The sequence below is a fragment of the Tachyglossus aculeatus genome, chromosome X1 (assembly GCF_015852505.1).
Source record: "Tachyglossus aculeatus isolate mTacAcu1 chromosome X1, mTacAcu1.pri, whole genome shotgun sequence".
In the NCBI taxonomy this organism is placed as follows: Eukaryota; Metazoa; Chordata; class Mammalia; order Monotremata; family Tachyglossidae; genus Tachyglossus; species Tachyglossus aculeatus.
Genome location: NC_052101.1, coordinates 103352088 through 103365666, shown reverse-complemented (window position 1 = coordinate 103365666; position 13579 = coordinate 103352088). Strand labels below are relative to the sequence as shown.

Sequence of the window (13579 nt, the reverse complement as noted above, 5' to 3'; positions counted from 1 at the left end):
CATAGCACATGGAACAGCAATACCGAGGCCATCTGCAACTGAAGAAAGCCAAATAACTGATGAGGTTTTGAACTTCTTTAGTTTAATCTCCTGTATTCACAAGAAAAACTCTCTGGTGTCTGTACAATATATTACTTGTTTTGCATTGATCTTTGCTGTTTTAGTATCCAGTGCGTGGATCACACAAGTGCTAAGCCAATGCATTAACAGCTGCTAGTACAGGAACTCCACTAGGATAGTACTTGATTTGGGGAATGAATCATTATTTTCTGAGTGTCCAGTTCATTGGCAATAAAAGTGTTTCCAGTATTCCTGGAAGTACCTACAGAGTTGAAGATTTTTCAGTAAAGATTTGTTGATTATAAATGGAAATCGGTGGTTTGATGCTTCCCACATTTCAAGTGTGTTGTGATTTCCTTTATTTTTATTTCTGGCATTTGTTCAGTGCTTACTTTGTACCAAGCACTTTTCTAAGCGTTGAGGAAAGGTACGAAGGTACTGATTCGGATATGATCCCTGAATAATAATATTGGTAATAATGATCATGGTATTTGTTAAGTGCTTACTCCGTGCCAAGTCCTGTACTGAGAGCTGGCGTAGATGCAAGATAATCGTGTTGGACAGAGTCCCCGTCCCATATGGCGCTCGTAGTCTAAGTAGGAGGGAGTTAGATTTAATCTAACTCTAACTCTAGGAGTTAAAGAAGCAACGTGGCTCGAGGGAAGAGCACAGGCTTGTGAGTCAGAGGTTGTGGGTTCTAATCCAGGCTCTGCCACTTGCCAGCTGTGTGACTCTGGGCAAGTCACTTAACTTCTCTGAGCCTCAGTTCCCTCATCTGTAAAATGGGATTAAGACTGTGAGCCCCACGTGGGACAACCTGACTACCTTGTATTCCCCCACCCCCCAGCGCTTAGAACAGTGCTTGACACATAGTAAGCACTTAACAAATGCCGTCATTATTATTGAATCCCCATTTTACAGATGTGGAAACTGAGCCACAGAGACTTAAGGTGACTTGCCCAAGGTCACACAGCAAGCACATGGCAGAACTGGGATGACCTTGGGCAAGTCATCTCTGGGGAGCTTAAGGAACGCACAATCTAAAGTGAGAGAGGACACACACACTGGGAAAGAAATAACTGGGCAAATTCATTTTAAAAACAAGAGTTCAGTAACAATCACAGCAAAAAAAAAATGGGCAGAGCCTTTCTATTGGGAGGGACTAGGCCCCAGCTAACAGTCATAGCCTTTGTCATATTCCCAATCAATTAATCAATCAGCCAGTCGTATTTATTGCTCTCTTACTGTGTGCAGAGCACTGTACTAAGCTCTTGGGAGAGTCTGAGAGAGTTGGTAGACACGTGCCTTGGGCTCAACGAACTTTCAGTCTAGAGGGAGAGACAGACATCAATATAAATAAATAAATTAAGGAATGTTGGGAAGAGCGTGGCCTAGTGGAATGAGCATGGGCCTGGAAGTTAGAGGACGTGGATTCTAATCCCGGTTCCACCACGTGTTGGCCGTGTGACCTTAGGAAAGTCACTTAACTTCTCTGGGCCTTAGGTCCTTCATTTGTAGAATGGGGATTAAGGCTGTGAGCTCCCCGTGGGACAGGGACTGTGTCCAAACCCATTATCTTGGATCTACCTCAGCGCTTAGAACAGTGCTCGGCACATAGTAAGTGCTTAACGAATACCACCATCGTCTTATAATTTTCTACCTGCCCTGCTGCAGCAAGACAGGTCTTCTCCCTGACTAGGGTTGACAGGGAGGAAGATGGGAAGGATCGCGGTCTTGAAGAACTTCACCTCACCCCCCAGAGCCCCGTTGATGGGGAGATCTGCACTATGGGAGGGCAGACTACTCCACAACAGCAATGTGTTGCCAGAGGTGTTGATCAGTGAAACCTTAGATTCACAGAAATTGTCTTACGATGGGGAGTCTAAATATATTTAAAGAGCCCCAAGGGGAATTTTGACTTCTTATCCACATTTTCGGGATGTTTGAGCTGAAGGATAGAGCTACTTTCTTACTTGCCTCAATTCACCCGCACATATGCCTGGGGTTACTGCTGTGACTTTGCATATGTTTGGCTGAATTGTCCCATTAGTCCTCAGTCCACGTATGGATGGTACGCAGGATGCAAATATAATTCCTGCCTCACTTCTGAAGTTAGGTAAGTTTGGGTTTAGAGGTTGTGACAGCAAAGGTATTGTTTATGAGAATATGCTGCTGAGAAGTATATGCCTGTTGTGCCTCTGCTTGGGCATTCCTTCAGAGCTAAACTTACTCACCATTCCAAAATAGGGGAGGATTGAATTCACAGGCTGCTAAATCAATGCTTTACTGTGTAAAATGGAGATTTTTTTTCATTTTTTTTCCATTTCATTGAGAAGCAGTATGGTCTAGTGGATGGAACATGGGCCTGGAAATCAGAAGGACCTAGGTTCTGATCCGGGCTCTACTGCTTGTCTGCTGTATGACCTTGGGCAAGTCGCTTCACTTCTTTGGGCCTCAGATACCTCATACATAATAATAATAATAATAATAATGGCATTTGTTAAGTGCTTACTATGTGCCAAGCACTGTTCTAAGCGCTGGGTGGGATACAAGGTAATCGGGTTGTCCCACATGGGACTCACAGTCTTAAACCCTATTTTCCAGATGAGGCAACTGAGGCACAGAGAAGTTAAGTGACTTGCCCAAAGTCACACAGCTGACAAGGGGCGGAGTCAGGATTTGAACCCATGACCTCTAACTCCCAAGCCCATGCTCTTTTCACTGAGCCACGCTGCTTCTCATACATCAGATGAGGATTAAGGCCGGGAACTCCATGTGGGACAGGGACAGTGTTCAACCTGATTACCTTGTATCTACTCCAGCGCTTAATACAGTGCCTGTCACATAGTAAGCACGTAACAAATGCCATAAAAAAATTTCCCCCACCTCCCAGGTCAATTGAAAGAACCAAATCCTTGGGGGGTGGGGGGAGTGTCAACACCCGAAGGGTGGACCCATGCCTTACGTGATGTGCCAGCCAAAATCAATAAGACTCACTCAGCCTCCTTGCTGGGCTGGGGGGTGTGGGCCAGAATTTGTTCACTGGCCCTATGGGTTTCTGGGACTGTAAGATCTATTGGGTGCATGTGACCTTCCCCATTCCTGGAATTCTTTTGCATTTGCGGTGGCACCGTCTTGACCGCACTTCCCAGGAGACTTTGCCCTTCAATCCCAGCTGGAGGAGATCTAAAATGGAGCTGTATTCATCAGCCCAAGTCTAGCCTGAGGCCCCTCTCCAATCTATTGCCTGGCCCTCGGAGGGCAGTTGCAATCCCAGCAAACAGCCATTTCCATTCTGTTTCAGGATCTACTCCCTAAACATTTCCCCATACCCGTCTACCTTCCTAAGTAGATGAGATCTTGAGCCTCTGTGTATAGAAAGCCTCAGTGGATCCAACCCATTCCTCATCAAGTGATGCCCCATTGTAACTTCCTAGAGATGAATAATAACAGGTGGGGTTTACTTTATAACAGGACGATAAAATCCAATCAAAGTCTGAACTTACATTATCACTGGAAAGGTTCACAGTGCATTTGAATTAATTTTCCGATTGCTGTGCATACGAGGTGTTGCCTTCCAGCTGACCTGGCAGCCGACATGTAAAGATCCTTTTAAGAGGCTCTTCCTACATTTTAGTGCTGGCTGGTGAGAAGCGGGTCACCCTAGAAATCCCATGAGGGAACCGCTTATCTCAGTTTCCAGTTGAATTCTGAGGCTTTTAAAGAAGTTCATATATTCATATTCTTTCATCCTTTAAGTGGTCATCTGAACTGCATTTGAAATTGCAAATTCTTTGAGGTTTACACATTGTTCTTTACAATAAATTACATGGTATTTTATCCATTCTTTGAAATCATTGAAATCCTCGCGGGTGACCTGCTTTCTGTTTTATTTGTAGACGCCACCCGAGTCATTGTCCCACCTTCCAGTATGGATGTTACCGTCGGAGAGAGCATCGTCCTGCCCTGCCAGGTCACTCATGATCACTCACTGGATGTCATGTTTACCTGGTTTTTCAATGGACAACTGATAGATTTTGACAAAGATGGGGACCACTTTGAAAGGGTCGGAGGAGTAAGTATTAACATGTTAATTGTTCCCCACTGGACGCTTGTAGTCCTCGAATGGATTCCGCTGGAGCTTTCCCTGTAGGTAAGCCTACAGGGATGTAACCATGGTTGTTTGTTGGGATCGAATTCAAAAGGTTCTAGTACCCACACTGTACTTATTGGAAACTGTGGCTTCATGTATTTGTGCAGCTGCTCATGAATATGTTTATGTACCATTTTGCATCAGTATCTCTAGAGCCAAATTAGGGAACTTCTTCACAATAGCATTCTCTGACAAGTATAGAGGTGATGAAACAGGGTGTGCAATCTACAATAATGTCATCTGATTACTGACGTTAGTACTATTAGAAGTCATATTGGAAAATCTATATTTATACCATTTATAAAGGAAGAAACAAAAGATATATGGAGGGAGGGAGAGAGAGAGAGAGCCATGCTTAATTTAATTTAATTTACCTTTATAAGGAAATTATTTCTTTTGCCAACCATATATACTAGTTATTTAAGAAAAAGCCTATTGTATTTTTGGGGGGTGTTGGGTGCATTATTTAAAAAGAAAGATGATCCTTAAAAGACATTCATGTAGATCATTAAGGTGCCTTTTTACTGAACTATTACCTTGGAGAGAAAAGGGCACAGTAGGGCAATGGGAAAGATAAGTTGGGATGAAGGCACTGATCCCAGTATCCAAGAGCTACTTTTCTTAAAGGCAGGCTAAGCAGCATTTTCTCAGGCGGCTCTTTGAAGCCACTTGTGGCTTCAGACAAAATCGAGGAGTTCCTGCAGGCTGTACACCTGATGATAGGGCTCTCCTGTACCCTGTTGGTGGTGGAGAGGAATAAAGAAAGGATGGTTAGGCTCGTTGAAAGGACTATTAGATGCATTCTTTGGGAGAATAAGCCCCTTGTGAGTAAGGAATCTGTCTTTTACCTCTTTTGTATTATATCATGATCAGTGGCATTTATTGAGTGCTTACTGTTTGCAGAGCACTGTACTAAGCACTTGGGAGAGTACAATATGAGTGGGTAGAAACAGTACACATTCCCTGCTTATAGTGGCCTTAGCATCTAGGAGGGAAGACAGACATTAATATGAATAAAGATTGTTTGCTATATCATTTATAGATATGTGCATAAGTGCTGTGGGGTTGAGAGTGGGGTGAATATCAAATGGCCAAAGGTCACAGGTCCAAGTGCATAGATGACCCAGAAGGGAGAGGGAGATGGGGGAAAGAGGGATTAATCAGGGAAGGCCTCTTGGAGGAGATGTGACCTTTAATATGGCTTTGAAAGTGGGTAGAGTGGGGATCTGGCATATATGGAGGGGGAGGGAGTTCCAGGCTAGGGGCAGGATATGGGAAAGAGTTTGATGGTGAAATAAATGAGATCAGGGCATAGTGGAAATAAGTGTGTGGGCTGAACTGTAGTAGGACATCGGTGAGGTAGGAGGAGGCGAGCTGATTGAGTGCTTTAAAGTCGATGGTAAGGAGTTTCTGTTCAATGCAGAGGTTGCTGGGCAGTCATTGGAGGTTCTGGAGGAGTGAGGAGACATGGACTGAACATTTTTTTAGAAAAATGATCCATGCAGCAGAGGGAAGTATGGACTGGAGAGACAGAGGGCAGGGAAGTCAACAAGAAGACATATGCAATAGTCAAGGTGGGATAAGGTGGGATTGTGCTCTCCCAACTGCTTAGTACAGTGAAGCAGCGTGGCTCAGTGGAAAAGAGCATGGGCTTTGGAGTCAGAGGGCATGGGCTCAAATCCTGGCTCCGCCACTTGTCAGCTGTGTGACTTTGGGCAAGTCACTTCACTTCTCTGGGCCTCAGTTCCCTCATCTGGAAAATGGGGATGAAGACTGTGAGCCCCACGTGGGACAACCTCATGACCTTGTATTCCCCCAGCGCTTAGAACAGTGCTTTGCACATAGTAAGTGCTTAATAAATGCCATTATTATTATTATTATTATTATTATTATTACAGTGCTCAGTACACAGTAACTGCTGAACAAATACCAAATGATTGATTGATTGATTAATTGGTTGACTGTGGGTGCAGGAGTATAGAGAGGAGGGCTGGGGTGAAAAGGGAAGCCATTATCCAAAAGGTACATTTAGTAAAGAAAGGCCAATGAATAAACAGACAAAAAAATCTATGCCTGCTAAATCTTAGTTTTCTTTGAAATCAATCGGTAATATTTATTGAGGGCTTACTGTGTGCAGAAGACAATCTGACAATGTAACAAGGTTGGTAGGCACTTGCCCTGCCCATAATGAGTTCTTTATCCATTTTCATATGGTTTTCTTTTCTGTTGTAGGTTTTGTGTTAATTTTATTTTAGTCTTTCACTGTTTGGGCAAGAATAGAAAAAGGCACCTCAACCTTTAATTCGTGGGCAGGGAATGCGTCTACCAACTCTGTTATACCGTACTCTCCCAAGCACTTAGTACAGCGCTCTGCACCCAGTAAGCGCTCGATAAATACGACTGATTAATTGATAACTAAGGCTAACCCAAGTACCATGCCTAACGATGGCTTACAACATGAGTGAGGGTACGGCAGTGTTTGCGTCTGTTGCTGAAGTCTCCCTTGTCTTGTCTTATGCCGTCGAGTCATTTCCGACCCATAGCATCACCACGGACACGTCTCTCCCAGAACGCCCCGCTCTTCATCTGTAATCGTCCTGGTAGTGTTATTCATAGAGTTTTCTTGGTAAAGATACAGAGGTGGTTTACCATTGCTGCTTTCCGCACAGTAAACTCGAGTCTCTGCCCTTGATCCTCTCCCATACTGCCGCTGCCCAGCATGGGTGAGTTTTGACTTGTAGCACATTGCCTTCCACTCACTAGCCAGTGGCCAAGCTAGGAATATAAGGGTTAGGCCTCTGCCTGACTCTCCCTCCCATAGCTGAAACTGGTAGGATACTGGAAACTCCCCAGGTGCGACCCTGAGAGGGGTGAAGTCTCCCAGAGACGTCTTATTCCTTGTGCACCCAGTATCTCAAAATGGAGAAAAAAACAATGGGCTTTAGAAACAGACTGAAAGTAATGGTTAAAATAGTGATAGTGGGAAGTCAAAGATGACGGACTTCTCTGACAGACGTCTGAGGTTTGCCCCCCACCCCCACCCCCCGCAGTGAGCTAAATCGGTCCAACTCCTGACAATAATGTAATAAGGGAAGTGACCTGAGATTTGATCTTAGTTCCGTAAGTCCCAGAGTGACACGACCACAGGACTTGAATTTTCATCTCCATATAATGAAAATGTTAGAAGATTCTGAAAGGGAGTTAGAGCTCAATTCTATTCTCCTTACACATTTAAGTCCCAAGAGGAGCTTTTTGATGTGAAGAGTTAGAATCAGGATTTCAGTCCTTTTTAGGAAAATGTATTAGAAAGAAACCATTCTTTCAACTGTATGAAAGCTTGTAGCAAGTGCATTTCAATTTTTAAATCATCTGTCTGATAAATTAGTTCTGTTTTTCTCCTATGTGAAATGGGAAGATTTAAGCTGTCCTTAGAATAGAGCAGAAGAGGCTGGTTTTCTCCAACCCAGGACATGCACCTTTGGGTATATACGCAAAGCTGTAGCTACCAAAGAAGTCTCGGGGTATCCAGGGGTAGGGGAAGTGGAGTCATTGTAGTCATTGTAACTCCTTGTAGCGATGTGTACCTGTGGGGCCCTCAGCATACCCTGTGGAGCGGCTCTGACAATAGTTGTTCAGTATTTGTTAAGTGCTATGTTCCCGGCACTATACCGAGACCTGGGATAGATGTAAGGTGATGACTAGGTTGGACACCGTCCCTGCCCCACATGGGGCTCACACTCTAAGTGGGAGGGCGAACAGGTATTCAGTCCCCATTTTACAGATGAGGAAACTGAGGCCCAGAAAAGTTAAGTGACTTACCCAAGGTCACCCAGCAGGCAAATGGCAAATCTGGGATTAGAACCTAGGTCCTCTGACTCCCAGATTCCCGTGCTCTTTCCACTTGACACGCTGCTTCAGAAGAAAGGAAAGCCCATCTTTGCTTGCAGGTGAAAGGTGATGGTTAGTTTTCCCGCATCTAACAGTCTGTCCTGGCATAGTGATCAATCAGTCAATCAATCAATCATATTTATTGAGCACTTACTGTGTGCAGAGCACTGAACTAAGCACTTGGGAAGTACAAGTTGGCAACATATAGAGACAGTCCCTACCCAACAGTGGGCTCACAGTCTAGAAGGGGGAGACAGAGAACAAAACCAAGCATATTAACAAAATAAAATAAATAGAATAGATATGTACAGGTAAAATAAATAAATAAATAGAGTAATAAATATGTACAAACATATATACATATATACAGGTGCTGTGGGGAAGGGAAGGAGGTAAGATGGGGGGATAGAAAGGGGGGGCGAGGGGGAGAAGAAGGAGGGGGCTCAGTCTGGAAAGGCCTCCTGGAGGAGGTGAGCTCTCAGTAGGGCCTTGAAGGGAGGAAGAGAGCTAGCTTGGCGGATGTGCGGAGGGAGGGCATTCCAGGCCCGGGGGATGACGTGGGCCAGGGGTCAACGGCGGGACAGGTGGAACGAGGCACGATGAGGAGTTTAGCGGCAGAGGAGCGGAGGGTGCGGGCTGGGCTGGAGAAGGAGAGAAGGGAGGTGAGGTAGGAGGGGGCGAGGTGATGGACAGCCTTGAAGCCCAGGGTGAGGAGTTTCTGCCTGATGTGCAGATTGATTGGTAGCCACTGGAGATTTTTGAGGAGGGGAGTAACATGCCCAGAGCGTTTCTGGACAAAGACAATCCGGGCAGCAGCATGAAGTATGGATTGAAGTGGGGAGAGGCACGAGGATGGGAGATCAGAGAGAAGGCTGATGCAGTAGTCCAGACGGGATAGGATGAGAGCTTGAACGAGCAGGGTAGCGGTTTGGATGGAGAGGAAAGGGCGGATCTTGGCGGTGTTGCGGAGCTGAGACCGGCAGGTCTTGGTGATGATCAAGGTGAGATGCAGAGCACTCAACACCCCTACATACCATGGAAGAAGCAAAGCGAAAGCTTAAATCACTTGAAAAAGCTTCAAAGTCATTTGCTTCTAAACCCTCCACATATGTTTCCTTTTGAATAATTCAGTTTGATTCAAAGAAAATCTCAGTCTGAAATTGGAGTTTGAGAACCATAAGCTCCTTATCTCTGTGGACCTGGTCCATGCTGCCAACTCTTATGGCATTCACTTCCCTTTCTGAAAAGGAATATTGGATTTAATTTCTGTTCTGACTTTAGCTCAAGTATGCCAGTATCCTCTGATCACAGGAAAAGCCCATCCAAGTAGCCAGACCCCAAATGTTCAGTCCTGAACTGGGGGATCTTTGTAGGTCAGAAGATTGTTCAGCTCTGGAAACTACCAAGAAGTTTTGGCTGCTCCAAGAACCGAGGACCTTTGTACAGGAATTGATAGAAATGACAGTTGTTTACTGCCAATTGTGTTCCTGCTGGGATGATATGACTGAAGACATCAAAATTTGAAGGGCTTTCCCCATCACTAACAGGAAAGCTGAGTTACGCCATTATTATCATAGACTCTAGACTGTAAGCTTGTTATGGACAGGGAACATGTCTACCGACTCTGTTATACTATGCTCTCCCAAACGCTTAGTAGTAATAATTATAATAATAATAATTTTGGTATTTGTTAAGTGCTTACTATGTGCCAGGCACTGTATGAAGCGGTGGGGTAAATACAAGCAAACTGGGTTGGACACAGTCCCTGTCTCCCACTTGGGGCTTGCAGTCTTAATGGCCATTTTATAGATGAGGGAACGGAGGCACAGAGAAGTGAAGTGACTTACCCAAGGTCACACAGCAGCTATGTGGCAAAGCTGGGATTAGCACCCAAGTTCTTCTGACTCCCGGGCCCAAGCTCTATCAACTGTGCTCTGCATACAGTAAGAGCTCAATAAATGTGATTGATTGATGGGCTATGAGCGAAGCAGTGTGGCTCCATGGAAAAAGCACAGGCTTGGGAGCCAGAGGTCATGGGTTCTAATCCCGGCTCTGCCACTTGTCAGCTGTGTGACTTTGGGCAAGTCACTTAACTTCTCTGGGCCTCAGTTACCTCATCTGTAAAATGGGGATTAAGAGTGTGAACCCTATTTGGGACAAGATCCGCCCTTTCCTCTCCATCCAAACCGCTGCCCTGCTCGTTCAATCTCTCCTCCTATCCTGACTGGATTACTGCATCAGCCTCCTCTCCGATCTCCCATCCTCCTGTCTCTCCCCACTTCAATCCGTACTTCGCGCCGCTGCCTGGATCGTCTTTGTGCAGAAACGCTCTGGACATGTTACTCCCCTCCTCAAAAATCTCCAGTGGCTACCAATCAACCTACGCATCAGGCAAAACTCCTCACCCTCGGCTTCAAGGCTCTCCAACACCTCGCCCCCTCCTACCTCACCTCCCTTCTCTCCTTCTACAGCCCAGCCTGCACCCTCCGTTCCTCTGCCGCTTATCTCCTCACTGTGCCTCGTTCTCACCTATCCCGCCGTCGACCCCCAGCCCACGTCCTCCCCCTGGCCTGGAGTGCCCTCCCTCAGCACGTCCGCCAAGCTAGCTCTCTTCCTCCCTTCAAAGCCCTACTGAGAGCTCACCTCTTCCAGGAGGCCTTCCCACACTGAGCCCCCTCCTTCCCCTACCCCTCTTCCCCCTCCCCATCCCCCGCCTTACCTCCTTCCCCTCCCCACAGCACCTCTATATATGTATATATGTTTGTATGTATTTATTACTCTATTTATTTTACTTGTACATATTTACATATTCTATTTATTTTATTTTGTTAATATGTTTTGTTTTGTGGTCTGTCTCCCCCTTCTAGACTGTGAGCCTGCTGTTGGGTAGGGACCATCTCTATATGTTGCCAACTTGTACTTCCCAAGCGCTTAGTACAGTGCTCTGCACACAGTAAGCACTCAATAGACACTGTGAAGGTAGAACCAACGGGAGTTGGTGGCATTCTGAATATGTGGGTTGAATAAGAGAGAGGAGTTGAGGATAATGCCACGATTATGGGCTTCTGAGACAGGGAGGGTGGTGGTATTGTCTACAGTGGTGGGAAAGAGTTGGGAAGAACAAGATTTGGGTGGAAAGATGAGGAGTTTTGTTCTGGGTATGTAAAATCTGAGGTGTCAGCAGGACACGCAAATAGAGAAGTGCTGATGGCAGAAGGAAATACAAGAGAGATGTCAGGGCTGGAGAGGTAGATTTGGGAATCACCTGTGTAGAGATGATAGGTGAAGCCATACGAGTGACTGAAGAATGAGTTCTCCAAGAGAATGGGTGTAAATAGAGAATAGAAGAGGACCCAGAACTGAGCCTTGAGCAACTCCTGCAGTTAGGGGGATATTTGGATGTTTTTGAGGAGGAGGGGAGTGATGCATTCTGAATGGCATTTTAGGAAGATGATTCAGGCACATGAATGTAGGTTGACTGAAAAAGAGGGGATGCAGGGAGACCAGTAAGAAGGCCAATGTAGTAATCCAGGCTGGAGGTAACAAGGGCAAGAACTAAGGTGATGTGGCCATAAGATTAGTTTTAGAGACAGAATGAATGTGGAAGGATAACATCAAGGTGTTCGTTTGGGAGACAGGGAGGATAGTGGATTTGTCAACCATGCTTTAGGGGATAAGATGAGTTCAGGTTTGCTATTTTGCATTTAAGATGCCAGTGGGTTTTCCATGTGAAGGAGCTTAGTACGGTGTTTTGCACACAGCAAGCTCTCAATAAATACAGTTGAATGAAGTGAGGTAGATTTGGAAGTTGCCCTCATTGAGGTGGTAACTGAAGCCATGGGAAAATATGAATGGGCTAGATCCTGTCTTCTTCACCCTCCCCTCTTACCTGTTGAGGTTGCCACAAGGAATCTTGATCTAATTCCCATCTTCTGGGAGACCCTTTCAAGTCCACAGACTGGATGCATCATGAAAGCCCTAGGAGCTGTCACTAGACTCTAAGCCCATTTCTCTTTCGTTACTCTGACTATACTTTTGTAGACAAAAGTCAACACTTGGAGCTGTACCCACCCTCAGTCCCCCAGCACTTGTGTACATACCTGTAAATTCTTTATATTAATATTCATTCATTCAGGAGTATTTATTGAGCACTTACTGTGTGCAGAGCACTGTACTGTCTCCCCTTCTAGACCGTAAGCCCATTGTGAGCATGGAACGTGTCTGCTAACTCTGTTGTATTGTACTCTCCCAAGCACTTAGTACAGGGCTCTGCACACAGTAGTAAATGTTCAATAAATGCCACTAATTGATTGATCCTCCACTAGACTGAAAGCTCCTTCATTACAGTGGTTACTCTTGTATTGTCATTATTACTGTTCTATACTTTAAGTGCTTTCTATGTGTCAGGAACTGTTCTAAGCGCTGGAGTAGATATTTGTTAATCAGGTTGGACACAGTTCTTGTCCCCCATGGAACTCACAGTCTAAATAGAAGGCAGGGATTATGTCTACCAACCCTGTTATATTCTCCCAAGTGCTTAGTACAGTGTTCTGCCTACAGTCAGCACTCAGTAGGTACCACTAATCATTTATTGATTGATGATGATGATGACGATGTCTCCTGTAGAGAAAAATAGATGAGCCTCAGTCCTGAAATACACTCACTTGTTCCTGCCAATTGTGTTCCCTCTGGAGCACCATGTGCCACAGGCAAATAGGTGGGCAGGGCTGCAGCTCATTTTGAAATGCACAGAAAGGTTTTTACAAGTAGGACTTGTTCATTTTTTACGGTGTTTGTTAAGCATTGACTGTGTGCCCACACTGTTCTAAGAGCCAGATAGATACGAGATCATTAATTTGGACACAGTCCCTGTTCCACATGGGACTCGTAGTCTTAATCCCCATTTTACAGCTGAGGTAACTGAGGTACAGAGAAGTTAATTGACTTGCCCAAGGTCACACAGCAGACAAGTGGCGATGCTGGGATTAGAGCCCAGGTCCTTCTGATTCCCAGGCCTGCGCTTTATCCATTAAGCCACGCTGCTTCAACTATATGGTTGAAGTGATAGCAGCATTGTGCTGAAGATATGCCATTCTGCCATGGACCAGCAGGTAGTTTCTTGGTAACATTCATTTATTCATTCAATCAATCATATTTCTTATCCTTCCTGGATTACTGCATCAGCCTCCTTGCTGACCTCCCAGCCTCCTATCTCTCCCCACTTCCAGTCCATACTTCACTCTGCTGATATTAATATAAAGAATTTACAGATATGTACATAAGTGCTGTGGGGCGGAGGGTGGGGCAAATAACAAATGACTGAAGGGTAAATCTCCAAGTATAGATTTTTGTCTACCAGAGTTAGAGTGACCAAAGAGGAATGGTAAGACACCTGGTACATCTGATGACAGTGTTCCAGTGTCATGATGACCAATTTGTCTCCCCCAGTTAGTGTGAGAAAGGGGTTCTGTTCTCTAC

General features: G+C 45.2%; 1 protein-coding gene across 1 annotated transcript in view; it reads left to right on the top strand.

Annotated features, from left to right (window-relative positions):
• Positions 1-13579, top strand: part of CNTN4 (contactin 4) — a 910670-nt gene that overhangs the window by 859290 nt on the left and 37801 nt on the right. The window contains exon 14 of the mRNA XM_038772663.1: positions 3960-4135. Coding sequence (XP_038628591.1) covers positions 3960-4135 — 176 coding nt within the window. The remainder of the gene's footprint in view (positions 1-3959; positions 4136-13579) is intronic.